At 50.4% G+C, this 25,264-nt stretch overlaps 6 protein-coding genes across 6 annotated transcripts; 3 read left to right on the top strand and 3 right to left on the bottom strand.

The window, feature by feature from the left end:
• Window positions 1-558: 558 nt before the first annotated feature.
• Window positions 559-2,004, bottom strand: LTR84_003234 (uncharacterized protein; the record flags this gene model as incomplete). The annotated part of the gene is made up of 1 exon (XM_064846829.1): window positions 559-2,004. One exon carries the CDS (start codon window positions 2,002-2,004, stop codon window positions 559-561), a length of 1,446 nt encoding a protein of 481 aa, XP_064705809.1.
• A 6,281-nt stretch (window positions 2,005-8,285) lies between these two features.
• LTR84_003233 (uncharacterized protein) lies at window positions 8,286-10,688 on the top strand (the record flags this gene model as incomplete). The annotated part of the gene is made up of 3 exons (XM_064846828.1): window positions 8,286-9,197; window positions 9,258-10,586; window positions 10,641-10,688. 3 exons carry the CDS (start codon window positions 8,286-8,288, stop codon window positions 10,686-10,688), a joined length of 2,289 nt encoding a protein of 762 aa, XP_064705808.1.
• A 1,899-nt stretch (window positions 10,689-12,587) lies between these two features.
• On the bottom strand, window positions 12,588-14,159 carry LTR84_003232 (uncharacterized protein; the record flags this gene model as incomplete). Its single annotated transcript, XM_064846827.1, has 2 exons — window positions 12,588-14,000; window positions 14,058-14,159. 2 exons carry the CDS (start codon window positions 14,157-14,159, stop codon window positions 12,588-12,590), a joined length of 1,515 nt encoding a protein of 504 aa, XP_064705807.1.
• Window positions 14,160-17,815: 3,656 nt separating this feature from the next.
• LTR84_003231 (uncharacterized protein) lies at window positions 17,816-18,931 on the top strand (the record flags this gene model as incomplete). Its single annotated transcript, XM_064846826.1, has 1 exon — window positions 17,816-18,931. One exon carries the CDS (start codon window positions 17,816-17,818, stop codon window positions 18,929-18,931), a length of 1,116 nt encoding a protein of 371 aa, XP_064705806.1.
• Window positions 18,932-21,953: 3,022 nt separating this feature from the next.
• LTR84_003230 (uncharacterized protein) lies at window positions 21,954-22,679 on the bottom strand (the record flags this gene model as incomplete). Its single annotated transcript, XM_064846825.1, has 1 exon — window positions 21,954-22,679. One exon carries the CDS (start codon window positions 22,677-22,679, stop codon window positions 21,954-21,956), a length of 726 nt encoding a protein of 241 aa, XP_064705805.1.
• Window positions 22,680-23,002: 323 nt separating this feature from the next.
• LTR84_003229 (uncharacterized protein) lies at window positions 23,003-25,129 on the top strand (the record flags this gene model as incomplete). The annotated part of the gene is made up of 1 exon (XM_064846824.1): window positions 23,003-25,129. The coding sequence occupies one exon, from the start codon at window positions 23,003-23,005 to the stop codon at window positions 25,127-25,129; it is 2,127 nt and encodes a 708-aa protein (XP_064705804.1).
• Window positions 25,130-25,264: the final 135 nt, after the last annotated feature.

Here is a 25,264-nt window from a genome sequence, read left to right as displayed (position 1 = left end):
CATGCAATGTTGGAAGCTGTGCAATTGCGAAGAAGACAAGAGTCGAGAAATGATGGTCACGGGCATCCAGCGGGATGTCGGTGAGTTTGCTTCGCCCGTTATGGATGCATCCCTTCTGGATTTGGGTTCAATGGAGAGCTGGAAACGGAATTAAATCTTCGAAGTTTATCGAAAGCACAGACCAACGTTGCCATGAACATGGGACCAGAGCGGGAGCGCCCTGATCACCTTTAATGCGTCTGTGACACGCTGGATAATTACTTGACATCTCGCTGTCGTCCAGTAAGTGTTGTCACTCGTACTGACACTACAGGGGCGAATAAATGTGGCCAAGCCTGGATAAATACAGTAGCACGAAGATTAATAGTTAAGTGCCTAGGTGTAAAAATTCATTATACCTCCTTCATTACTCCTCGCTAGGAAATAGTTCTCGGGAATCATTTAGCTATGAAACACGTGAAGATCTACTCGGTGACCCATTAAAAACGAAGACATAGCTGCGGTAAACCACAATGTGAGAATGAACGCAAGGAACCATTCCATTTGCCCAAGTCAACGTTACTTCTCTGCATTCAACCTTGCCCATTCCTGCGCCAACTCCTTCATCACGCTTTCGCTTGGTAAATTCACCACCGTCAGATATAGGACATCCTTTTGCAGAGCACGGCGAATGAGCCCCTTTCTCCGTCTGGGAAGCCGCCCCATCTCAGCATTCTGGACGTCCGCCTCACTGAGCTGGTAGCCTCTCCTGTTTGCACGACGTTGCGCGCGCTCTCCTCTGCGTCGCGCCTTGGGGTCGAATCTGCCACCTGTCAGAAGACCCATGATTGTGCCGGAGTTGGCAGGGTGGTTGGGGTCGGAATAGCGAGATGCGAACTTCTTCTCCTGCGGCACTACCAGCTTCGAATTGGGCGTCATCCCCGCATAATTCGCTTGGGCTCGCCGGTCAAGGTAGGTGGCCATGAACGACCCGGCGGCCTTGAACGCGTTCTGCTGTTTCTCCGGGGGTGCCACTCCTGTACCTCCATCTTCGGCCTCGAGAGCCGATTGGGCCGCCGCGTCGACAGCCGGGTAAATCAGTGGAGCAGCCTCTGGCAGGGAAAGCTCTCCCTTAGTCTTGCCTGAGGTGAGTCGAAGTTGTTTCATTTTGCTGCGCATATCAGAGTCTGGGTTGGACGTCGCTTTGAGAAGAGCCTGATCTGTAGAATCCTGGGACCTGACATTGACACTAAGGACTGGGTGGTGTGGATCATCTGGCTTGAAAGTCATGATCATGCAGTAAAGGCCGCGAGGCTTGAAGAGTGTTTCGTTGATTTGATCGAGATACGTATTTCGACGGTAACGTGATTGAACCTCTTGAGCGGTCCGACTGGCGACCTGAACGGCTGTGGTCACAGCCATGGCAATCGGGTTGGGAATCATCCCAACGGCGAAACATGCCACATTGATCACATCAAACACTGGGCTCGCCTTGGAGGCGCGGTCCAGGTCGTTCACAAAGTCGATGAATGTCTTCTGGTCGATGCCGGCGCACTCACCAAGGAGTGGGGCATAGGCACGCACAAATCCACGGATCTTGTTTTTTGGCCGCCTTTGTGGGAGGATGACCGGATTTGGGAGGGGTTTCAAATCCTGCTGGGGATTATTGTGGATCTGATGAGTTTGAAGAAAGGAATTTGCAATCTCGTTGGGCTCCAATGTTGTCGTCGCTTCTGATTCATCGTATGCTGGTGGCTGTTCTTCGAGATCTTGAGCAGCCTCGTCAAGAGCCCAAACAGCGCGGTCAGTTTCAAGGTCAGAGTCGTCACTGCTACTTGAATCAGAGTCGTCATTGCGTGTATTCTTGTTGTCGTTTAATGCATCCCGTGATTTCGAGGCTTCTGCGGGACGTGGGGAGACACCGCGCTCTTTAGCCGCTTTCTTCTCCTTGCGATCGGCAACGGCTTCAGAAGCCATGCCAATACCTGCTCCGACGCCCTTGATAACTTTACTGATGATAGGCATGGTTGCGAATAATGAGGAAGGCTCAAATATCAAATGTATAAATGGTGTAAGTTAGGTGTCACGAAGAATGAATTCGCGCGGGGTTGATAGATAGAACAGTGAATGTTGGAAACAGAAGTTGGTTGAGAAGTGGCCAGCATGAAGACGAACAGTAGTGTTCTCTATCTTTATAGAGCATGGCTCCCTGTGCAATACGGGCTCTATCCCACACACAATAGGCCCCCTCATACTGGAGCTCGTGAGAAACCCCTCTTGTGGTGATCAACACGAAGTTGGCATTTCGCGAGGCCATCGCGAGCGCCGTTCAACCTGGACTCTGGACTTGCTTGCACTTGCTCGCGGGTTATTCTGATTGAGGTAAGCTTCGGGAAGGTTAAGGTTTACCCTATGGGACGCCTGAGGCAGGACTTGGGAAGGCTTGACAATTGGGTGACCACTGACAGCCGCCGGGGGCGTGCCTGACTAAGAGGTTAGGAAACCCACATGACGTCGCCCATCGACTGCTGGTGCTGCTGTTAAGCCCACGGGAATGGCTGAGTCCTGCACAAACCAGATTTCTGATGGGGAGGAGTACCCAAGACTAGTTAACAGCGCGACGTTTGTTATTTGTTGAATCATCAGTGGGCAGTGAACGCTAAATCAGGTAAGACGCAATGTGACTTCCACTCAACTCACTTCATCGAAACAATGTCTATCATCTCGAGAACTAAAAGCTCAACTTGTCTACCCATGCTATGCTGAATGGGAGAGCGTGAAGTCTCGCAACTGTGAGAGTGGTACAACCGCTCTCTGTAAGAACGGCCCAGGGCCTTAGTCGAATCCGAAAAGCGAGAATCAAGATCATGGAGCGCATTAACGCACTGTCGCTGCTGCGCGGGGGCTCATGATCTCAGAGGTCGGCGATCAGTTGTCGCAGGCGTCCTGCTGTGCGACAACGATACCGAACAGTCGGATTGTAAACGTGGCCGTTTCGAAGAGTCGGTCAGAAAAGCCAACGTCACTGCGTCCAAGTGTCAAGCACCGACTTCCGATGTCAAGTTACTGGACCGATATCAACGTAGAATGATCCATGCTCTGCGTCCTGTTGTGTCATGTTCTACGAAGTTGCCCGCAAATATCTCATAAGAGCATTGAGAACACATGACCCGAAGAGACAGACATGTTCCCGGAGCTTGCAGATAGTACAGCAGGACTGACGTGGGAGTCTTTGCTCGAGTGTTGACACGGAATCATCGAGTTGGTTTTGACCGTCGTGAAAGTGGCAAGAAGATGTCGACTGCACGACCAAGCAGGTCGGAGTGCTGGTCAACTGGTAAGTGGCTCGCAGCCTCATCAAGGATGGGAACCCGAGATGAAAAGAGTGGCATTGCAATTGTTGGCCGGCAACTACTCGTAGTTAGGTTGAGTGCGGTATGTACATCTTCATCCTTGTCGAACGACCCACCTGCTCGTCCTTACAATACGACCAAACTCTCTACAATCTAGGCGTTTCAGAATGCCTCGATGCTTGGAAAGCGGTTTACCGGTGTCTGAGCACTTCGGCAGAGGGGGGTTTGGAAGGGTGTAACTGACTCAGCTTGACAAGGCTATTTTTCAAATTGGAATGTCAGCGGCCCCATCTTCTGCCAGGATGCATTGCACGGTTAGCCGGATTATTGTGGTTCATAGAATGAACATTCACAAATCGCTCATTACCTGCTATCGAGGAAGCTAGTCCTACGTGAAAGTGGGGAAGCTAAGGCGCCGCCAGATCACATCTTGGGAGCGGGCGTGCAATGGCGTAGATGGTGGCTTTTCGATGACTGCCAGTGGGAGCAACATCTGGTTTGGATCTCACTGCATCGACTGCGTACCTATAAAAGTGTGACAGTAGAGTGAAAGTCTGCGAATATACTACAAAGTATCATGACGTTACCATAAAGGCGAATCGTCCAAATCAGATGCGGCGGCAGAGTTGAGTAGATCTTGAAGGAGGGGAGATCTAGAACCGGAAAGCCAGATTTCTGATGCACATCATCTCTTGGTATCAAGATCCAAACTCAGATTCATTCCACCACCACACAGTAAGCTGTCACTAGAGATATGGACAAGGCATGATGACCTAGGTACCTTAAAGCTACTTCGTACCTAGTCAGTCAATCGCGGGGGGTTTTTTCTCTCTCGCACGAATGGAAGAACTTGGGAGACTACAGTCCATAGATCTTGAAGGAGGAGGGGAGTCGGTCTCCAGAGCTGAGATCGCTACAACTACTCATACTTTCAAATTGACTCCCTTGCTGTACGGAGTAGATACTTGAGTCTGAGTGGTGGGAATATCAATACAGCTCTGGATATTCTCTCGATCAACGATCTCCACTAGCGCGGGCCACAGACAAGTGAGACATGGGGTTCCCTCCTCGACGATGGGGCGTTCGGCTCGTACAGCAAGCTAGCGACGAGTAGAGCAAAATATATCTGCACTGTCAAGGTCAGGAATAGAATCTGGGGAGAAACCGGACAACGGATCCTGGTGCTGTCCACGAACCGCACACTATCAGTGTAAGTTTGAAATATCCTCCAGGGTATCTTCGTACAAGAACATTTTGCTAACGTATCGGAGCGACAGTACGAGATCAATGTCCTGCAGTGGATGTCTGCCCTAGGTACCGAGCTGTGTAGCGAGGGGAGCGAAGTCATACGAGTCATGGATAAAGAAAAAAGGCATGAAAGCCACCCAGAGGGAACGGTGGTTTGGTCCCAACAAAAATATTCCCCCGCACTTTTCAAAAGCTAAATGTGGGACAGCAGATACGGAGTACATATTCCGGAGAGCCGAGTACGGAGGCATGACGGTGCCAGAGTATGTACCTAAGTATGTAGATTGAAAGCAAATTCATCAGGCTCACTTTTTGCAATGGGACAGAGAAACAATCAGACCACTTTCTTGTGGTTTGTCCCGGTGAGGCATTTGGGCAGTGATGGCGGAGAAGAAATTTTGCCCCTTCATGGTGGAGCGATGCAACACGGGATGGACGGTTGGTCGTGGATGATCTGTGCCTGAATCTTGCAGATAATGTCAATTTTCGAACCCTCATCTGTAAGCAGGGAGCTTCAATTTCATCTGCTCATATAAGGTGATCAGGATCATGCCGAGCGTGGTAATTCACGAGGAGGCATCAATATAATTCCCCGAGTTGGCCTTTTTTCCCGGACTTTGAATCGGACATTTGATTCATTCAGTCTGCGTGGATGTCATGAGAAGAGCATGGTTAAAGGACTGGGTGCACCACAAGGTGTGGGCATTCACCTCGGGGTCAAGTGGATGGAAGGTGTCAGAATCATTCGCCCTTCGCTTATCACACGAGATGGGACAATGCACATGAAACATATCTGCATGAGGCTGCAGCTAGTCAATCATAATAATGCCAGTGCATGTGTTATGCTTGTTGTCCTCAACTTGATTGCATGTGGGAGGCCAAAGGAAAGAATCGAGGCGGCATGTGGCTTTCAGGATCGATCTAGCCAGGCAAGATGGTGAGGGGACTTCTGTTCCACACTCAAGTCCTTCGGTGCTTGGTCCTTCTATTCGGCATGACTGGAAGGAAGTGGATATCAAACCCTGTAGTAGCTTACCGAGCAGTCGTCCGGAGCACCTCGTAAATGTTGCACTTGCTAAACTCAAACGGACGAAGCAACCTCTGGGCCTCGAAAGGAATGGCGACGGGCAGGAATGTTCACAAGCATCGGTGGGAAATAATTCCAGTGATCATCGTGGTCAAATTATGAAAAAAAAGCACGGGACATCAGAGGGGGCATTGTGACGCAAGCTTCGGGGTTGGAGAAGGTCGCTTGTGGTACCAGGGCAAACATACCTACTGCCCAGGTACTAGGTACTTATGCCGGTGTAGTGGCAAGATGCATAGTTGACCAGTCCTTGCAGCACTCTCATCTAATAGACACAGTATCTGTACGGGTTTCCGTGGAGAAAAACTCGGCAAGGTTACTGAGAGGCAGCACAAGTCCGAACTACAGCTGCAAAGGTTCAAGTTGTGCAGGTCAGGACGGGCCCTTGCAAGCATCGTTGCAACAAGAAGAAGAGATGGTATTGAACAAGTCAGAAATGGCAACAAGTCAAATTTGCCAGTCTGAGGCAGCGAATTACGGGCGCCATTACCTCCCGGGCATAGCTTACGGATAAACTGCAGCAGTGTCCGTCAAAGGAGAGACATCAGGCATAATTTGGGTGTACTGCGTGGGACATGATCACTGTTATTCGCGTTGATCGACATGACGCTACCAAGATTTTCTATCTTGGGTAGGTACGTCTATTGAAGATCGAATTTCGATGTTTCACAGCAGGTGGAAGAGGAAGAAGAGTGATGTGTTATTGAAGACGTGAACATTCCAAGTTTCGAGATTGCCCTGGTGGTTCATTACTTACCTCGTACCTAGGTAGGGTATTGCAATACTGCAGTTTCCAGGGGTGGGTGGGGGTGCCTAAATGCAGCTTAAAGCGCCCGGACGGCAAGATCCACTGCTGACCTCCAAAAGTCACGAACTTCAGATTTCACGCGTCCAATTAGTTGGTCATGGCTTGATGGTCCATGACTGCGCCTCTCCTGTTGGAGAAACCATTTGCTCACTTGGCTCCACGGATCGTCTTTGGCGGACCTTCCTTCGCGCGTAGCCCTGGTCGTCATCTGCATTATACCCTGCACTCTCCTTAGAGAAATCTTGATGACGACTCGTCCAGGCGAGACCGAACCTGCGACCTTGCAATTCATCGAGTCCGTACGAGAGTCTCACGCAATGAGGGTAGAACACAAAGCACACGCACCGAGGACAGGAGAGAGTTGCACGCCCGGCCCCAGGGCCATGGCCTGGCATTTCGGCTTTGGAACAGTACGCATCTCCATCTGTGGAAACTAATAACAAAGACCAGGAAGCGCGTTCAAGATGTTGTATAAACCACCAAACATTCCAGGAAAATCGAAGCTTGGACCAAGTCCAGTCATGCCATCGCCCACTTTTACGTAGCCGCACCGCTGCACTTGCAAAGGGGGGAACTCCCTCCATCCCTGTCTCTGTGTGCCTTGTTGTCCAAGTCCCGTTCAGATCTTTCGCGTGCTAAAATTCGTCCCTGAAGCGTGCCTAAACCAATCCCGGTACAGTACGCTTAGCCTGGAGTGCCCCTCCCATCTCGCTCTCATGACCCTGTGACCCTTGGCCGCCAAAACTGCCTGCAAGGCAATATTAGCTGCCACTGGTGCTGCTTAGCAGTTGAATTTCTGGGTACTCCATACTGGTAGTCTGGCACCTAACCCACTTGGTACCACCGCCGCCGAACTGGCATTTTCTTGACCGTGAGTCCCCACGCCTTGCCTGCGCTGGCCTTTAACAGGACGAGTAGGCTTTAGGTACCGTACCACCTGCCTAGGTGCCGAGTAACTTGCCCAAGGAACAAGGCATTCCACCACCACGGAACCATTACGGTACGATTTCACCATCGTTGACACCGGACTCTGGCACTCAGGCTGGCATCACCACCTGCGCTGCACTCCTGCTCCTTTGCCTGGCCTTTCCTATCAATTATTTGGGAATCTCTTCTTTCCTCCACACCACAAACTCTCAACCACCATCATCCCATCATCCCATCATCCATCCTTCCCTCTTCTCTTCCGACTTTGTTCTTTATACGTTTTTGTTTCTCTGCTCCCTTCCTCTCTCTCCATTACCTCTTTGCCCCCTCCATCTCAGCAACGTACCTGGACGCGGGTGCCACATTCGTTTCGTGAGCTCAGGGTCAACTTCCTCAAGCTCGAATCTTGGGTCAAATTCCACCGGGCTTCTTTCTAGCCCTTGTTCACTTCTGAAATCCCTCTCTTCGTCCATTACGATTTCTTAATCAACTTTCGTTCGTTCCTGTCAACCTTGATACCGACTCCCACCCGAAAATTCTCCTCTACCTGTCTTTCAACTGGCTATCAGGTCAATCCTCCATACCGAGTAATTGAATTCTATATACCTCAATAGCCAAACCCATCAACTATATCCAGACATCCGGTATGGTCAGCATGTTGATTTGAATCACGTCCCCGGACACTTGACTGACAAGATCACAGTAAGCACGTCGTTATTTGCCGTGTCTCCTGAACCAGCCCCAACACCAACCCAGACAAGGCCTGTCAAGACACGAACTGGTCTTGATCCTGTTTGACTGGAACAGAAGATTTCATCTCGAGTGAAAGAAAAACATGGCTGCTTTGGTTCAAACACTGCCCGTCCAAACTGCCACCATCACCATGCTCGGTCGACCCTCCTCTGCTGGAGGCTATGCCTCTCAAAACACAGGGGCATATCCTTCTCAATCCTCGCAGCCACAATCCCGAAATTTCCAGGCCAACCGTTACAACAATATCTCTGCAACAGGCTATCGAGGTTTACCACCGACCGGACCAGTGGCACCATATGCATTTACTTCAACTCCACAACTTGCCAACGGCAAGTATCGTGGCAACGTACCTACTACTGGGAGATCAATGTCTGCCCCAAAAGTCCCACAAGTGTCTCAATCCTCATCCCAACCATCTTCGCCAACGGACCTACCACAGATCGATGCTGGAAGTCGATTGTCCATAGGTCTACCCATAATACCATCCACAGGTTCTTTCATGGGACCCTCACAGTCCCCTGTCACCGCGAAGCCATCCCCGGATCGATATCGAAGGGTTGGAAAACGCACTGAGGGTGAGAGTGGCCCAAACCGCGTTGCCATGAATTCTGCTCTACCTTCAGGTTCCGGTATGGCTGCGGTAGGATCACTGTACAGCCATCCATCACAATCGAGTAGTACACCGTCTTTGAGTTCTCAGACTTCGTATCGAGGATCCACATATGGACCATCTGGGAGCAAAAACTCAAGTGCGGATGATCTGCAGTTGGGAAGAAACCAGACCCCAGATTTGGCCGCGAGATATCGTCGACGAAGTTTGGGTAATATCGAGACAGCTGGCTTGATACATTCGGCAGATCCCCAGGAAACATCCTCTCCCCACCCTAACGCCTTCCTAGGCTCTCAGCAACCACAACCCGTACAACAGCCGCACCCAACACAACCTGCTTATGGACATGGGCAAAGGCCCGCTCATTCTCATTCAGCAAGTTCGGAGAGTAGAACCTCATCAAGATCGGGTCGTTCATCACGTCCAGGTTCGGTAAGTCAAGGATCTTGTTTGTCCGAGTCTTTGCGAACCTGCTTTACTGACAATCTTCAGGCCCGAGCGGATCAACCCGCCACTAGCCCCTTGAGCACAACCCAAACCCCTGCAACAGGTTTAAGGCAGGAAACTCGCCTCACCGCCCATTCTCACGCCCGAGATTCTAGCATCCGACAGCCTTCTCCCTTATCCCGTCCTGTCAACCTCAATTCAGAACACATGGATAAGAAACCCCAAGCGCCGACAGTATCATCATCCAACCAACCTCAACCTTCCTCGAGCCCTGCTGCTGAACAGCTTGCTGCATTGAGCCAAAAAGATGCAAAGAAATCAAAGTCGAAACTGCGAAGAGCCTTTTCGTTTGGCAGTGCCGCAGAGCTGCGGAAAGCCACCGCGCAGAACAACCATGAAAAGAGCTTGGCCAACAAGACATCCACCGCAGCAAAACGAACCTCAAAGTATGAGGATGAGCTGGAACCGGAGCAGGCCCGTATTGCCGAAAAGCAAGAGGCTGCGGGTCTAGGCGAAAGTATTTATTCTGGCCAAGGGCAATTCTTTACTGGCTCAACGGACAACCTGTCGATCTCATCTACCGCCTCGTCTGCGTCTATCATGCTCCGTAAAATGGGCAAAGGCGTCAAGAAAGGTACACGATCGCTGGTTGGTTTGTTCAGGCCAAAATCCGTCATTGGTGTACCTGCTGCTGATGGGCCCATCGATCAGGCTCCTGTCGCTCAAGTTTCTATGGTCACGGTCGAAGCCGAACGCGAGAAGGTCAATGTCAATGTGAACCCACATGATCAGGCTGGGGGTGGCACCGGCTTTCCCAAATTGGAGCGTAACTCTGTGGATACGAAGCTATCTTTTGATAGCGGTACAGTTTCGAGTGATACAAGATCCCGCCGCAGCATTGTTGGAGGTGAGAAGGAGCGTGCTGAGGTTTTGGCCGCTGTGAAGAAGGGTATTCTCAAGCGTAATGATTCAAATCAACCATCACCCAAGATCCGAGCATACGACCACAAGGCACCGGATTTCAATCTACCCCAGATTCCCCACGTCAATGACTCCCCCAAGTCCAGCGCTCCAAGCACACCTGCTGATGACCCTCCACGGTCAGCCCATCGCCGAACTGATTCCATCACCATTGAAAATACCGATAATGACGACTATTTCACTTCCATGGCGAGAATGGGAAGCCTTGACTCTAAAAATCCGGCAATGACACCAGCAAGCCTGATGAGGAACATCTCATTCAGCCCACGAATCCAGTTTCACGACACATGGCCCAGTGGCGAGTACGATCGCCGTGGAGACATTGCAACATGCAATCGTCTGACACCAATGCTAGCTCAGCAGATCAAAGAAGAGCTCAACACCTTCAAAATGGTTCGTTACATCATGCTTACACTCCCAGATTTTCCGTACTAACTAGAATACCAGGAAATGGAGGTGCATGAGACTTCTAAAGTCTACACACATTTCTTCTAGATCCAACACTTTTTCCATTGGATACAAGAGAGATTTGGGTTGTGAACATTGATTTCAAGCGCTTCGAGCGCGGAAAGTGAGCATTCAGGCCATCATCGACACACTCACGATTCTACGACTTTGATAGCACATGTGCATTCGAGCATTCTTTTCGCTGCTAGATGGTGGCACGAAGACTTTTCTGGGCGTGACCGAAATCACGACCCGGTGTACATTTATAAAAGCCCTCCTATGTTGCATTTTCAATTATGACTGGTTCTAATGTAAGGTGTTCGGCGCCTTGGTAAGGATGACCTATTGGTATATGGTCACTGGTGGCATAGCACTGTCTTTTATTTTCACCTCAGGGGATGGTCATGAAAGGATTCGAAAGATCTGGTCTTCGGACTGGTCTGTAATCAAGGCCCATGGGGACACAAAGAGGATTTTGATAGCACCTCAGCATGTGATTCCTCACCTTCAGCGGCGTTCTTCCAGGTTGATTGGGTGGGCCCAACGATTTGTGAAATAGTGGGCCGGGTTGGATGCACTTCGATCTATTTCGCAACAGAAATAGAAGGACCTCATTGTTTCTGTTTCTGGATCAAGGATGGGGTTTTTTTCACAAACAGCAGAGAGGACAAGAACAAGAACAAGAACAAGATTAAGATGGTAGAGCTGGACTTTTCTTGAATGGGGGAAACCTAATTGATGTTGAGACGGGAATTGAATTGGTTACCACACATTCATTATTACACACCCAAGTGAACGCACTTTTGTGGTGATCGTGTTTCTGTGCTCCCTCTGAGGCGCATTCAGCATTCCTCGTGTTGCTGCAGATGGGGAACATGATACATGTAACCAGGGCATCTCGGAGTACCATATCCCTTTTGGTGCACTGAGACTGTTTATCCAACGTCTTCGCCACTGAGGTCTGCAGTTTTTAAGGCTCTACATCCGTCAGCCGTCGTAGGTGGGATGTGTGGCGCGTCAGCAGAAAGAAAAAAACAAGCAAGATCATCATCCATCGGCCGTGTTGAACCATGCTCTCCACCCCCTGGATCCCATGCCTACCTGCCTAACTCAGGGTACTCATAGAAGTCACTCAGCCATCGCTTTCCAACCGAGAAAGGAACAGCCAGCGAGAACAAGTCATCGTCAGACATGGCGGCATATTGTTGAATCGCAGCCTTGTCACTCACTCACAGTATATGTATACATCTCGACATTCTCGACGGGATATGGATCTGGCTAGGTACCTAGGTGATACGGTACGTAGGGAGGCCGGTAGGGAGGCAGGTGCCTTGAACATCAGTGTATTTGTGTGGGGTGCTCCACGTCGTCGTTGTCGTCGGTTAAGAGGGTTGAGACAGTACATTCGACCTGATTCGTATTGTTTATACTTCTTATACTCCACCGACTGCCACTATCAATCTGTACGCGGTCATGCTCGTCCCACTGTGCTGCACGTACACTCCTGCACATTGGGCACAGCCATGAATGAACAGGAGGCTACAATGCTCGATCTCGCATTGTCTCTCTTGGCTTGTCGCTACCCCGTTTCGTTCGTTCCCCTACTGCACCCAGGGTGTGGGATTGAAAGCATATGGATATCTGAACGGTTGCGAAATGAGCGGTATGAGCCGGGGGTCGTGTAGACTTGAAAGGGATTCGTGATTGGGACGATACAAATTTCTTCGAATTGCAGGGAAACATAAGGCTTCATTCTGTCAGACTAGACTGGTTGTCATGCACAAAGGCTATCCAAACGATATGCGTAAGCAAGCGGGAAACAAAAAATGAATATAACGATGCCTGATAACGTGAGCCAGCCCATATGTCTTATCCCATCCCGTCCCATTTCTACATCTATACTCCTTCACACCACACCTTGTGTCCCGTTTAAGACGCTCCCATCTCCTAAGCATAACCTGGTTTCGTCCCCAGTGGGACAGGAGGGGGAGATGCTGGACCTGCATTCGCGCTTCCATTAACACCATTGAGATTTCCATGCATATTGGCGGGCTTCTTTGGCGGTGGTGGGGGAGGTGGCTTTCTCGCTATTGATGCTGTGAGCTCGGGACTCTGTTGTTGCACTGGTTGATGCTGCTGGAGACTTGGTGACGCGACCGCTCCAGAGTTGTAGGGATCATGTACTGTGCCTGGATTGACCACCTGCTGTTGTTGCTGTTGGGGTAGCTGGGGTGGTGTTTCAGATGAAGGAGAGCTGTGCTTTTCAAGAAAGCTGTTGAGCTTCCCTGTCACGTTGTACTTCTTGTTGAACTGATTGGCGCGTAGACCGGCCGCCGAAATTTGTTCTTTATGTTGCTCACGGAAAGAGTTGGCAGTGGTGGCGGCAGATCGGGCATCAGCCATGCTTACAGTTGATGGATCCTTGTGAAAATTGGAGGCGGTACGGAGCGCTGCTTGCTTCTCAGCCCAAGTTGTGGGTTGTGGTTGTGGTTGAGATTGAGGTTGGGCAGTTGTAGATGGAGGCGTTTGGATGTCTAGCTGGGTATTGGGGTTGCTCCCTGTTGAACTCATACGGGAAAAGCGGGACTGAAGTTCGGAGAGTTGATTGGTAGCTGGAGCGGTCGACGAGTGAGTTGGGTTGGGTGATGCGCTTTGTGCAGTAGAGGACTGGCTTTTTTCGTCTTGCCATGGGTTGGTGGCTGAAGATTGCGATCCAATACCCAGCCCAGGGACTGAGACGCCCGCCTGCCCGAGTCGATTGACAGCAGCTTGATTGATCCCGAAATGCGTACTTGGTTGGGGGCTGGCTTGTTTTGGCGGAACAGTTTCATAGGCAGGAGGAGGTGGAGAGGCCGTCGGTGCAGTGGCACTACTGGCGGTGTTTTGGCGGGAAGGTAACCTAGGTGGCAGGCCAGGTTTTGGTTTTGGTATTTGCTGCGTCCCGTTTACAGGAGCTGGGCTTCCATTGAAGTTTCGATTTGCGGTCGGGGGCGGAGGCAAGTGATCAGTCCTAAGACCAGTAGTGTCTGCACGGTAGGGCAAAGGAGGGCCACTGGGTCTTGCCTCCTCTGGCTCCTCTTCCACCTCGCCTTGGGCAGCACGGCGGGCAGATTCGACTTGCTCTCGTGTTAAGGGAGCCCCAATTCCTCCCCGGTGTGGTGTTATCTCGTTCGGTAAGGCCGCACCGCCGTGATAGTTGACGTTTTTCGGAGGAGGGCCAAACGAAGCGGGGTCTTTGAGGGTAGCCAGTGGTCGAGATACATGACTTTGCGAAGCGTCACCTGCCTTAGGATCTCTACTTTTGCCCATCCAACCGGCCTTTGTGACAGCATGGAAATAATCAGTACCGATGCATGGGAGCTTCAACAGACGAGTAGAGGTAAATGTCGGCAGGAGAGAGAAAGTTCAAGGACTGACCACTTGATTAATACCCTTGAAGTCACCCCTCCAGGACTCTTTTCCCCCATCTCGACCTTTCGGGTGCCAGCCATCCTTCATAACACCTCGAAGGCCGCTCATCTTTGATCTGGTCTCCTCGGCAGACGGCCCCACGTCCGGAGTGTCTGGTAGCTATTCGTCTGTTCCGGGGCTAGGAAAGGTCGGATGGACAACGTGAAGGCCTAGGCCAATAGTTGTGAAGGAGATAGAGCCTTCGTGAGGAGGGGTTGCGGCAACGACAGTGATGAGTGCGCACGAGGTGGACGAGGAGAGAATGACAACGAGTATGCGGTGTTGTTGACGGTGGTAGATGGTGGTGGAGGCACACTGAAGTGTGCACACGATGGCGAGAACGGGCGATGGAGGGAGGATGAGTGGAGTGAAAATTGACTAGTCGCCGCAGCACAGCGGCTGCCGCTGACGTCGCCCCGCTGAGTACGCGCCAAGGCAGGCTAGACCGAAAAGTGATTGTTCCCGCCACGTGATTGCAGCCTTGCATGGCACATCCGGTTCCCATTTGTTATAGTGCAGCCTCGTGAGCACGAAAACCATGCCTCCAAGTATTTTGTCCTTTGACCTCTCGTGGGGGAGTGATTACGAGGGCTTTAGGCTAGATTTCGAGGAATCTCAGTTCATGGATGAATAAATCGCCTTGATCAGCCAATTTGCTTATGGCCATCGTGCATGATTTAAGATCTGGTAAGTCCTTCAGTATGCCAGAATTCGGCTCGTCCTCCATACAATATTTGCACTACGAAGACACACGGTTTCTAGTGGCATAACAAGGTAGCTTCGATTGAAGACCTCTGCATTTGTCCAGATCGCTAGATCCAGAATCACGGGAAACTGGTGTGAGAACTTACGCATTCTCTGCTGAGTCGTAGATCGTTTTGGATTGAGATGCATGATCTGGCGGGATATCTTGATACATGTAGCAACGAACTGGGTCAAATGCGAATGAAAGGAGAATTGTCGAGCGGTCGCGGCAGATTGGAATTGAGATCGATTGATGACTGTGAAAGAAATCTCGCAGAAGAAATGAACTCCAGGCTGGTCCAAGAGCATCAAGTCGTTACAAAAGACTCCGCCAGTGTCAATTGTGTAGATTAAGGTATAAGAGCCCGCCTGCTATCGGTACGAATTTTGACGTGGCGGCGTTGGCATCGAGCAATCATTGCCACTGCGCATTGCTCACCTTGGTCTTAGTGTAAATTACTTGAAGGCTATTTACTCATGAACCTCTCTATCCAGCAGCCGACATTGAAATATGGAAAGGGCAAGCTTGACGATCGGTCGGCTAGGACCTTCGAGTCATGGCCAGCAGGATACAATGGAGAAAGATGGCTGGAGCTTGTGATTACTCGAGTAGAGAAGATTTGATAATAACTCCACCTCGAACACATAGTGAGACAATAAGCAACGTTTGGACATTGGGGTTTTCAGCTCAGCATTAGCCTGCGCCAGCTCGTGGCTTGTATGTGGAAGTTGACGTTGCAGACGACGCCAATAGACCGATGTTGACTACGAGGTACACCAGAGCCAATGAAGTGTGAGATGCACGAGGCGTGTTGTCAAAAAATAAAATAATCATCACACTAGGCCTCAAGTCAGAGGCCGACGGACAAAGTGTATGAAAACTCGTCATGTTACTTACGGAGTCCTCGGGAGCCTCACTCGTACCCGTGTTCGTATACCTTCGGCGCCGGGTCCAGTGGTGTCTTGAGAGGTGCGCGATTGGATAAAATAGGATGAACTGCCTGGCAAAGACAACCGAAGTCCGCTGCCGATAGTAAAGAGGTGCAGTGCAGGCAGGCTACGGAGCATTCTGCAGCTATCTAGTACACACCTGACGACTCACCAGGTACATGTTATCTGACGCGGATTCTGTCTGTCCAAGGAGAAAGCATCCGAGACATATTCAAACCTAGAAGAGGCTCAAATACCCATTTAACCTCTGAAATATGTATTCGAGATCGCCCCTGTACCGAATAGAAAGTCAGAGCAGAAACTGATCGTCTCAGGTTGGTGCCCAGCCGACTCAAGGTCGTACTTGGAGGCTGAAGCAAAGCTGAAGCGAACAAGGGAAAAAACGTCATGTCGTTGGCGGATTCAAGGAATGCGACCGTTGGATTGAGTCAAAACGTGAAAAAGCTGAAGCAAGCGAAGAGCTTGTCTCAGGAAATCATCTAGTGGGTGGAAGTCCAGTGGATGACTGAGGTCGGTGGTCGGAAGATCGCAGCTTATAACTTCCGTGTCATGTGATATACAACCAATGGGAGTCCCATGTGACAAACTAGCGGCGACTAGTCCACGGACATGACCATGCCATTGTTCTAAAAATGTTGCAGATGCAGTGGATGAGACCATGCACCGACTAGCAACCACTAGGCAGTAGTACCTGGGTGACCCGCATGGCCCAAGTTGTACGAAGACAGTAACTCGACTTGAAAGAGTGGTGATGAAACAGGTGAGTCCGGTTAACCATGGAGTCAAGGTGGTGTTGTCAAGGAGCAGAAGACGATGATGCAGTAACCCCGCCATGACTAGGCATGCTCATGACATATCGACAAAACGCAGAAGACGTATGACCGTCACAGAAGACATCCTCAGATCATTCAATCGCTCTCGAGATACAAGCGGGAGGTAGTCGGGACTTTGGAGTATTGATATTAGGTAAGTCTCTCCCAAGGACGTCCTCCTGTCATGTGCATGAAATCAAACCTGCAGAAGGCAATTCCCTGGGCGGCTGGGGGCGTCCTGACCTAAAGCCCGCCCAATGTCTGGGCGTCAGACAAGAGTTGATGGTGGGCAATGGGCACGCAGTCAATGGGCGACGGGGGGGGCTGAAGGACGAAGCCAAAATATGGGCTTCGGAAGTCCGTTAACCACTGGCAGCTGTTGGCCTATTAACACCTGCATACTTTACCCATTGCCCACCTGGCAGGCGGCGCGCATGGCTTGTCCTTGGCACCCAAACTTGAAAAAAGTGGCTGGAACAGGGATATGCTTCTTCTCCGCAGGCACCTAGCAGGGCCGAGTCAAGAACTGCCTCCTGCGACTCTCCCTCGACCCCTTCCTCAGGCTCAGGCTTTCGTCAACCAGCCCAGTGTCATCCATGTCTACCCTATCACTGTCGTTCCTCCCTTGACTTTCCCTCACTTCTCCCTCACAGTCACAGCTAATTAATTCAATAACTAATAGTGCTCTGGTAGACCTGGAGCTGGCAAATATTTCAACCAACGACCAAGTACGAGGTGTTATTCAAACCCGCGTCCATCAATAACACAATCCATCTTGCCATCCCTTCCATCATAAATACGAGAATAATTCACCAATCCGACGCCTCGTCAGCTCGTGCGGTGCTGCGCCTTGCTGATCAGATCAGATCTCGCCCTTCTCGTTCTCTAACACCACGAATCTCGTCTCACCTCCCAGGCCCCAAATCCACCACTCCTTCCTCCCACCAACCAGCAACCACACTCAGTGTCCGCTGACTGACAAGCACCTGGGACGCCTGTCCTGCCACTCCCTTCTCCCAATTGTCTCTATCTTTACATGTCGGACTCTGGGCATCGCCCGGAGTCTTCACCACTCTGGATTCGCAGGGCCTATTTTCTCTCTTCTCGAGGCCTCGTGTAGCCCGACGAAGTGACCAGTCATCCAATCCCTTTACACAGCCCTCACCGTCCTTTCCCAATACCTTTTCTTTCACAAATACCCTCCCAACCCCATCCACAATGCCGGCCAACAACGAAAACCCAGATACTGAAGAAGGCTTCACTGGCATCGGAGCCACTGCGACTGACGGTCCTGGAACTTCAGCCATGAACAGTTTTATCTCCTCCCTTCAAAGTGAATTCACTCAAACAACACGTACCAATCGAGGCTCGTCAACTACTGATGCGAGCGCTACGACCACCGACATCAACGGTGCCTCTACTTCCGCTCCAGGAACAACACTCAGTACCGTGACCACTGGTGCTGGCAATTCTGCCACTACCAGTATAAGCGGCAACGCATCCAGCACTGCGGGCAACGCAGCCAGCAACACCAGTGACGGCGCTGTCACCGTCTCAGAAAATTCCTGCAATAGCATATCATGCTCCTCCGCCCTCAAGGCCGCCATCGCGGTTCCTATCGTCGTGGCAGCCATCGCAGCGGTACTCTTGTTCCTATTTTGTGCTAGAAAGAGGAGGAAGAACAAAGGTGCTGGGGCATCTCTCTCGGAGAAGAAACCTAAAAAGGCCGGAAAAAAGTGGTCTCGACATTTGCGAGCTTTCTCTTTTGACGCCGAACTCCTCATGGGTGGTCGTTTCTCCAGCAGCAACAGTATTCGAAGCCGAGATCCAAGTGTTCGGAGTGCAAATAATAATTCCCGCAATGGTGCTCACAGTACAGAGCCCAGTCTACACAGCATCGACGAGGTTGCTCCGCCCTACAGAGATGCCATCGCGGGCTCTCAGCCAGTTAATCCCAGCCCTCTTCGGCACGTGAACCCAGCCATCGCCGGCGCACCAGATCCGATCCCACGCTCAGTGTCATCTGCCACAGCACCACCTCCATATCAACCAGCTGGTAGAGATGCAGATCATCCAACAACTCCAACTTCGATCAGAAACCCTTTCGCAGACTCGACACCCGTCAGTCCTATCGATGGATCACCTTTCAATGATCCCCCAGATGGTGAAGAAGCCGCTGGTGCAGTTCGACCCACCCTCAGCCGTGGTTCGTCATTATACCAGAGCGTAAACGCTGATGACGCTTCAGATGTTGCGAGTATTGGGCAGGCCCAGGTCGGTAGGAGTGTTTCAGTCAGACAAGTTGGTGTTGATGGAAGCAACAGCAGCCGATAATATTGGCCTGATTCTCGTGCTAGCAACACGATCAATATATTTCCTTATGTTTAATCATGGCGTGGAGTTTGATTGCCATTTGTTTCTTTTTGATGTCATTTTATGTCTCGGATTAAGAATGTCCAGATACGTCTCTCCTTTCAGAAACTTTGGGCTTGGGGGTATGGGAGGCATAATCGCACCAGTGGAGAAAATACAATGGGATGGGTCCGCTGAGATTGAAACACAGATGTCGCAAACCTGCCCACTTGGGTATTCACCTACCACTAAAAAGATAGCCGAAATGCCGGATATGCTTGCGATGTCGGAATATATACCTTTTTGTGTACATGAGAGCATTCAGGGGTGGGGAAAATGGGAACAGATGATGAGAGCGAAAAAGGCACACGAGGTGTTGGCAAGCAGAACAAGAGGAAATGATTAAAACCGTCGACTAACAGAATGGATGGTAAAGGGCTGGTGGATGCGGAACCAAGCATCAACACTTGAACAACCTCCGACACATCGTACATCAGCAGCAGCGACATGGCCAAAAGAGAAGAGTAGGGGAATGCAGCCAAGGGGCAATACAGCCTTCAGCCAACAAGGAAAACACACAGAAATCTTGTCATATATAGCTGAAGGCAAAGCAACAGGGCGCGATTCACAAGATCTGGGCAGGAGAGGAGTATAGGAAACAGGCCTTTTGGTCGGGTCTAGCTGGCTGCACGAGGCGTGTGTGCTCTGAACCAAACCTGTGCAATATTTGTCATGTGCTATATATCTTATTGCTCGGGGACACCTCATTCAATATAAGGTCGAAAATATTCTCGGAAACATCATCCTCCCGCTTGTTCTTTACTGCGTAGCCTGTTTCTAGCTTCGTGGAACCAATGTACCAGCAGCACGTCTGGAGATGTCCCGAAAACTCCAGGGCGACTATGACGATATCACAAGGCTGACGTTCGCATTTCCCTGGATCCTGCCCTCCCTGCTTCTCCTCTACTTCGTAGGTAGTTTTCGCGCCAATTGTTCAATGTGTGATCTACGTCACAAGACCCAGCACACAGAGCCGGCCCAATGCAGCCAGCCTTGCGGCCGCCCCTATTCGGCTGTCACATGTATTGTGTCGCCGCTGTGCACGAGGGCCACAGAGTCAACAAACAAGCTTGCGAAGAGAAGAGAACGTCGCACGATTTGACACCCAGCCCTGTACACCCGCCACGGATGCGAGTGCGACTGCGACTTGTACAACGCTTTGTACGCTTGCGATATTTTTACTCATGCATGGGGCTGTGTGCATGCAACAGTCTGACAGGTTGTCCAAGGCTGAGAGAATGACAGTGCAATGACACAGAGTCGGGAAACTATAGGGAAGGATTCGACTACGGACGGGGAAAGACCAGATGCTTGCCTGCTTGCTTGGTGGATTTTGTCCGTCTGGCTTGCGGCTTTGTCTACGGACGCCTGGTCTTATGGTGGCTTAGGTGCGTGCAGGATTGAGGGCTGATTGGCTGAGTGTGGGCTATGGGCTTCAAGATTAGTTGGGAAGTGTGGTTATCTGGTTTTCCACCAAAGACATGGAATTTCTCTAAGTATGTGCAGGTATGGACCTAGCTGTGTGTGTTTTTGATTTCGTGTTGGCCTCGTTCCGGTCAACGAATTTGATCATCAGGCGCCCCGAAGTTCTGGATCTCACCGCCAAGTACATGGTCAGTGTAGTGGGATGTCGCACTCCGTAATCCATAGACTTAGGTTGTGAATAGGATGCCGTGGTCGCTACGGGAGCTTGGGCCATAAATTCTTCCAGGTAGTTGGATTCGATATTGCCTGGTGCATACCCACTTTGTGTTTGTTGATCAGGAAAGTGTTCAAGTCCTGTCGCTCTCGGTATCGAAATGAATTTCACATGTTATCGCACGAAAATGTTGTGCTCGATCAATACATACATAGTAGCATGACACAGACGCAGTGAGAAGATCGGCACGGCCCCAGCCGGCATCTGGTTGCACTGTGACATGCTGACAGGTGGTTGTCAGGCAGTCAGGCAGTAGTGCAACCTCACGATGATAGACATGGAGCCTTGGGGAAGAAAGTTGTGCTCGAGCTGTACACTCTGTGTTACAGAATCGATCTAATCCTTTCCGAGTCGAACGCCAACGAAGTCGATTATTGTATTCATCGAAATAGCGGTGTTCGACATAAGCCCGCACAATGCATCTGTGCTGTGGCTCTCGAAAGCTGCGATCTACCGTTCAATGCGGGCGCGCTGCATCTGTTTCCCATCTCACTGGAGCAGTGCACGGACGTCTGTGACACATGATATATTGGGTGGTCTCATGGCCCATGCACTGTCAACATGAGCAAGCAAAGCACATTAAAGCTTGAACACCAACTGTTTATGCCTTTCTGATATCAATCGAGAAGTGAGATCTGCTGGGTCAGCGCACTGAGTATCATCAATCTGGCGATTTGTATGGCACGTGCTGGCAGCTTTGCGATCGTGAACAGACCGAGATCTCGGTGTTTCGGGTCTAAATGTATCGACGTGGCTTGAACAGTTCCTATCATTTTCGAGTGTCTTATCTTACGAGTGAAGGAGCCGGAGGCCTGTCTGTTGTCGAATTGAGTTCAGTGTTAATCTTCCTCGTCGTGCAGCCCGGCGTCTTTCACAATTGGCCGACCGAGTCCCGTGACATAAGAACTAGCCCCTTCCTCTACCTGCTTTGCAGAAGTTCGTCATAGTTCAATGCCTCCATTCAGCATTGCCCGTGATTGACGTGGTAACCGCAGGAATTCCCACAGCATGTCTGCCAAGGTATTCAGATTGCTTGTGTTTTGGCTTCGGCAAGTGTCCAATCGTACATCGTAGATGATGGATGACTTGGGATCAATCCGCTTTCGGCCCCAGGAGATTATGCCATACCGACTGGCTCAGGTGGTGAAGGCAAGCGCGTTTCATGATAAGGGTTTAACACGAAGTACTGTGTATTTTATTCTCACTTGGAGAGACCAACCAAGCTTTTTGCGACGATAAATCTGGTCATCGTATGATCGATTTGAACCCGTTGTAAGCCTGTTCCATGTCAAAAGCTAAGTCATGGGCCTGATCGTCATTCAATTCTTCTGATGTCTTCATCTGATTGAGGGTGATCAGCCATTGAATGATCTTGCCGCGGTTTTCGAAGTCCTGATCAGTGACTTTGTTCACCGATTGAATGACGTCAGACAGAAGTGGGTGTAAGGCAGACTTGGACACCATATTGAGACGAAGTGCATCGAGGAAAGTGATGAAATTCTCGGTAGCCAGAAGAATGAGACTGCCAGATGTGCCTTGAGGCTGGACTGGGATTGGAGCATTGGTGTGACGAGTCAAGACTTCATCTGATGTTATGCCCACCTTAAGTCTCTCTTTAGCTCGCGGGCATTCAATATCCCATTTGCGTGTAAATGTGTCCAGATCGACAAATTCCCGCAGCACAGTTTCGTCACTGAGGATTGAACGATATTGTTTGAGCATTTTGGAGCACATATCTGAGTATTCATTTTCTGGGAGGGCATCCTTGATGTAGGCTTTCTCAAGACCATCGAGTGTCCGGATAATGCTGTAGATTTCTGCTTGAGAATCTATGAGATCGCGCTCCGTGGATGAATCGAAGAGTTTCACTTCTTCGTCGAGGTTAATTTGAGCAGAGAATGAAGTATTCGGAGTATAACTGTAGGGAGTTGGAGCGTACGCCGAGGGACGAGGAGGCTGCGCAGTATACATGATGCTCTAAATTGGCTAAAATAGTATACGTCGAGACTGGGTATCATCCAGACTTGAAGAATGAGCAAAGGAGTATGTGCCTGCGATGACAAGGCTGGGATGCAGTGGCACGTGCTATCGAATATCACGTGGGAGGAGAATCTGTCAGCTTGGTGCGGGGTAAACTGGATAATCTTCGGCGGATGTCTAGGGCTTGGCATGATTTTTTTCGATTTGGAACGACTTTGCGGGCTGCAGTTCGACGCATGTTGGCAATTGCTATTGCCCCTTGGCACAGACTCTCTGGACGCACCTTCACTGACACTGCTTCTGTACTCATAAAAATGGGCAAGCAGGCCAAGTCGACCAAGAAGTTCGAAAAGAACCAGCTCAAAGGAACGATCGACCGCAGAAAGGAATTTGCCAAAATCAAGCAGAGACATCAGCAAAATGCAAAGAGAAAGGAGAGATCCGCCAAAAGAGCAGGTAAAGCCGCGGAAGACTCAGGTTCCGAAGGAGACTCAGATCAAGATGTTGGCCCTGACATGAATGAGGACGAATACTTCCAAGAAGCGATTGATATCCCGGAGCTGGAGCCAAAGACGAATGGGAAGAGTAAACCCTCAAAGCGCAAGAGAGACGAGCAGCAGGAGCAGCCAGATATACCCAGCGACCCTGAAAGTGCTGCATCAAACGACGAGGACGACCACAAAGACCAGCTAGCGGCCTTGGCTGAAAAAGATCCCGAGTTCTACAAATACCTACAGGAGAATGATGCGGAGTTACTGGACTTTGACGAAGATGATGACCTGGCCGAGGTAGACGACCTTAGTGAGGAAGAACCACCAAGCAAAAAGCAGAAGACTACGGGCGCAGAAGATCCTAGTGCATCAATAGACGTAACGTTGGCTATGATTGGTAAATGGAAGTCCTCCATGGCTGATGCCAACTCCATACGATCATTGCGACAAGTTGTCCTAGCCTTCCGCGCAGCTGCTCATGCAGACGATGAAGAAGACAAAGCATTTCGATACTCGATTCCGAGTCCAGAGGTCTATCACGAGATCTTGATTACTGCATTGAAGCAAGTTCCCATCGTCCTGGCTCATCATCTACCGGTCAAAGAATCTGCAAGTGGAAAGCTGCGCATTCCCACCGATTCACCCAAATTCAAGACGCTGGCGCCACTCATCAAGTCACACGCCTCCTCCCTATATCAACTTCTGCGCAGTTTGTCGGACACCAACACATTGAGATTGACACTTCAATCTTTCGAACCCTTATTGCCCTACCTTCTACAATTTCGCAAATTCCTCAAAGTCATTACCAAAGCTGTTGCATCTGTATGGTCGGACAACTCATCCGATGAAGCAACCCGAATTACTGCCTTCCTCGTGATCCGGCGCCTCATGGTTATTGGCGATGCAGGCATCAAAGAGACAGTACTCAGATCAACCTACGAAGGCGTCGTAAAAGGTAGTCGAAATACAACCATTCACAGTCTTGCTGGGATTAACCTGATGAAGAACTCTGCTGCCGAGCTATGGGGTATCGACCAAAAGGTCAGCTATACGACCGGATTTACCTTCATCCGCCAGCTCGCGATTCATCTTCGTGGGAACATCACCAAACCTACCAAAGACTCCTACAAAACGATCTACAACTGGCAATTCGTGCATTCACTTGATTTCTGGTCACGGGTGTTGTCAACCCATTGTAATTCGCTTCTAGAAGCAGAAAATGGCAAGCAATCACAACTTCGACCATTGATTTATCCCGTCGTTCAAGTTACTCTGGGTGTGATGAGACTGATCCCAACATCTACATATTTCCCTCTTCGGTTCCTATTAATGCGTGCCTTGTTGCGCATTTCTCAGGCAACAGAAACATACATTCCACTCTCGGCAGCATTACTCGAGGTCCTCAATTCAGCAGAAATGAAGAAGCCCGCAAAAGCGGGGACCCTCAAACCGCTTGATTTCGCCTCAAATATAAGGGCACCGACCTCATACCTAAAAACCAAAGTCTACCAAGAAGGCGTGGGCGAGCAGGTAGCCGAGCTATTTTCGGAGTTTTTCGTCCTCTGGACCAAGAGCATCGCATATCCCGAGCTCCAATTACCCACGGTCGTCATGCTCAAGCGCTGGATTAAAACAGCCTCCAAGAGCGACGGCAACCGGAATGGAAAGCTCAACCAAGCACTGTTACTACTGGTGCAAAAGTCAGAGGCGAATGCGCGATGGATCGAGGAGCGGAGGAACAAGATCAATTTCTCGCCCAAGGACCGCGGCGAGGTGGAGAGTTTCTTGAAGGACGTGCAATGGCAGGACACCCCGTTGGGGGCTTTCGTCGTGGCGCAGAGGAAGCAGCGCGAGGAGCGGAAGGAGGTCCTCGAGCAGGGCCGCAAAGAACAGGAGCGCAGGAAGAAGGCCGAGATTGAAGATGAGGACAATGATATCGAGATGACTTGAGCTTCCCACATTGAAGTTTCGAGTCCCTAGACTACTTCTTGATAGGCGCATCCCCATACGGCAAGGGAGCATGGAAATGCCAGGATGAGCATTGAAAATACGGACCAGTATTTTACACATCGTATGCCCTTTTCT

This window comes from Exophiala bonariae, assembly GCF_035927105.1.
Source record: "Exophiala bonariae strain CCFEE 5792 chromosome Unknown scaffold_15, whole genome shotgun sequence".
NCBI classification, from domain to species: domain Eukaryota; kingdom Fungi; phylum Ascomycota; class Eurotiomycetes; order Chaetothyriales; family Herpotrichiellaceae; genus Exophiala; species Exophiala bonariae.
The sequence above is the reverse complement of the archived record's forward strand: the minus strand, read 5'-3'. Positions and strand labels throughout refer to the sequence as shown.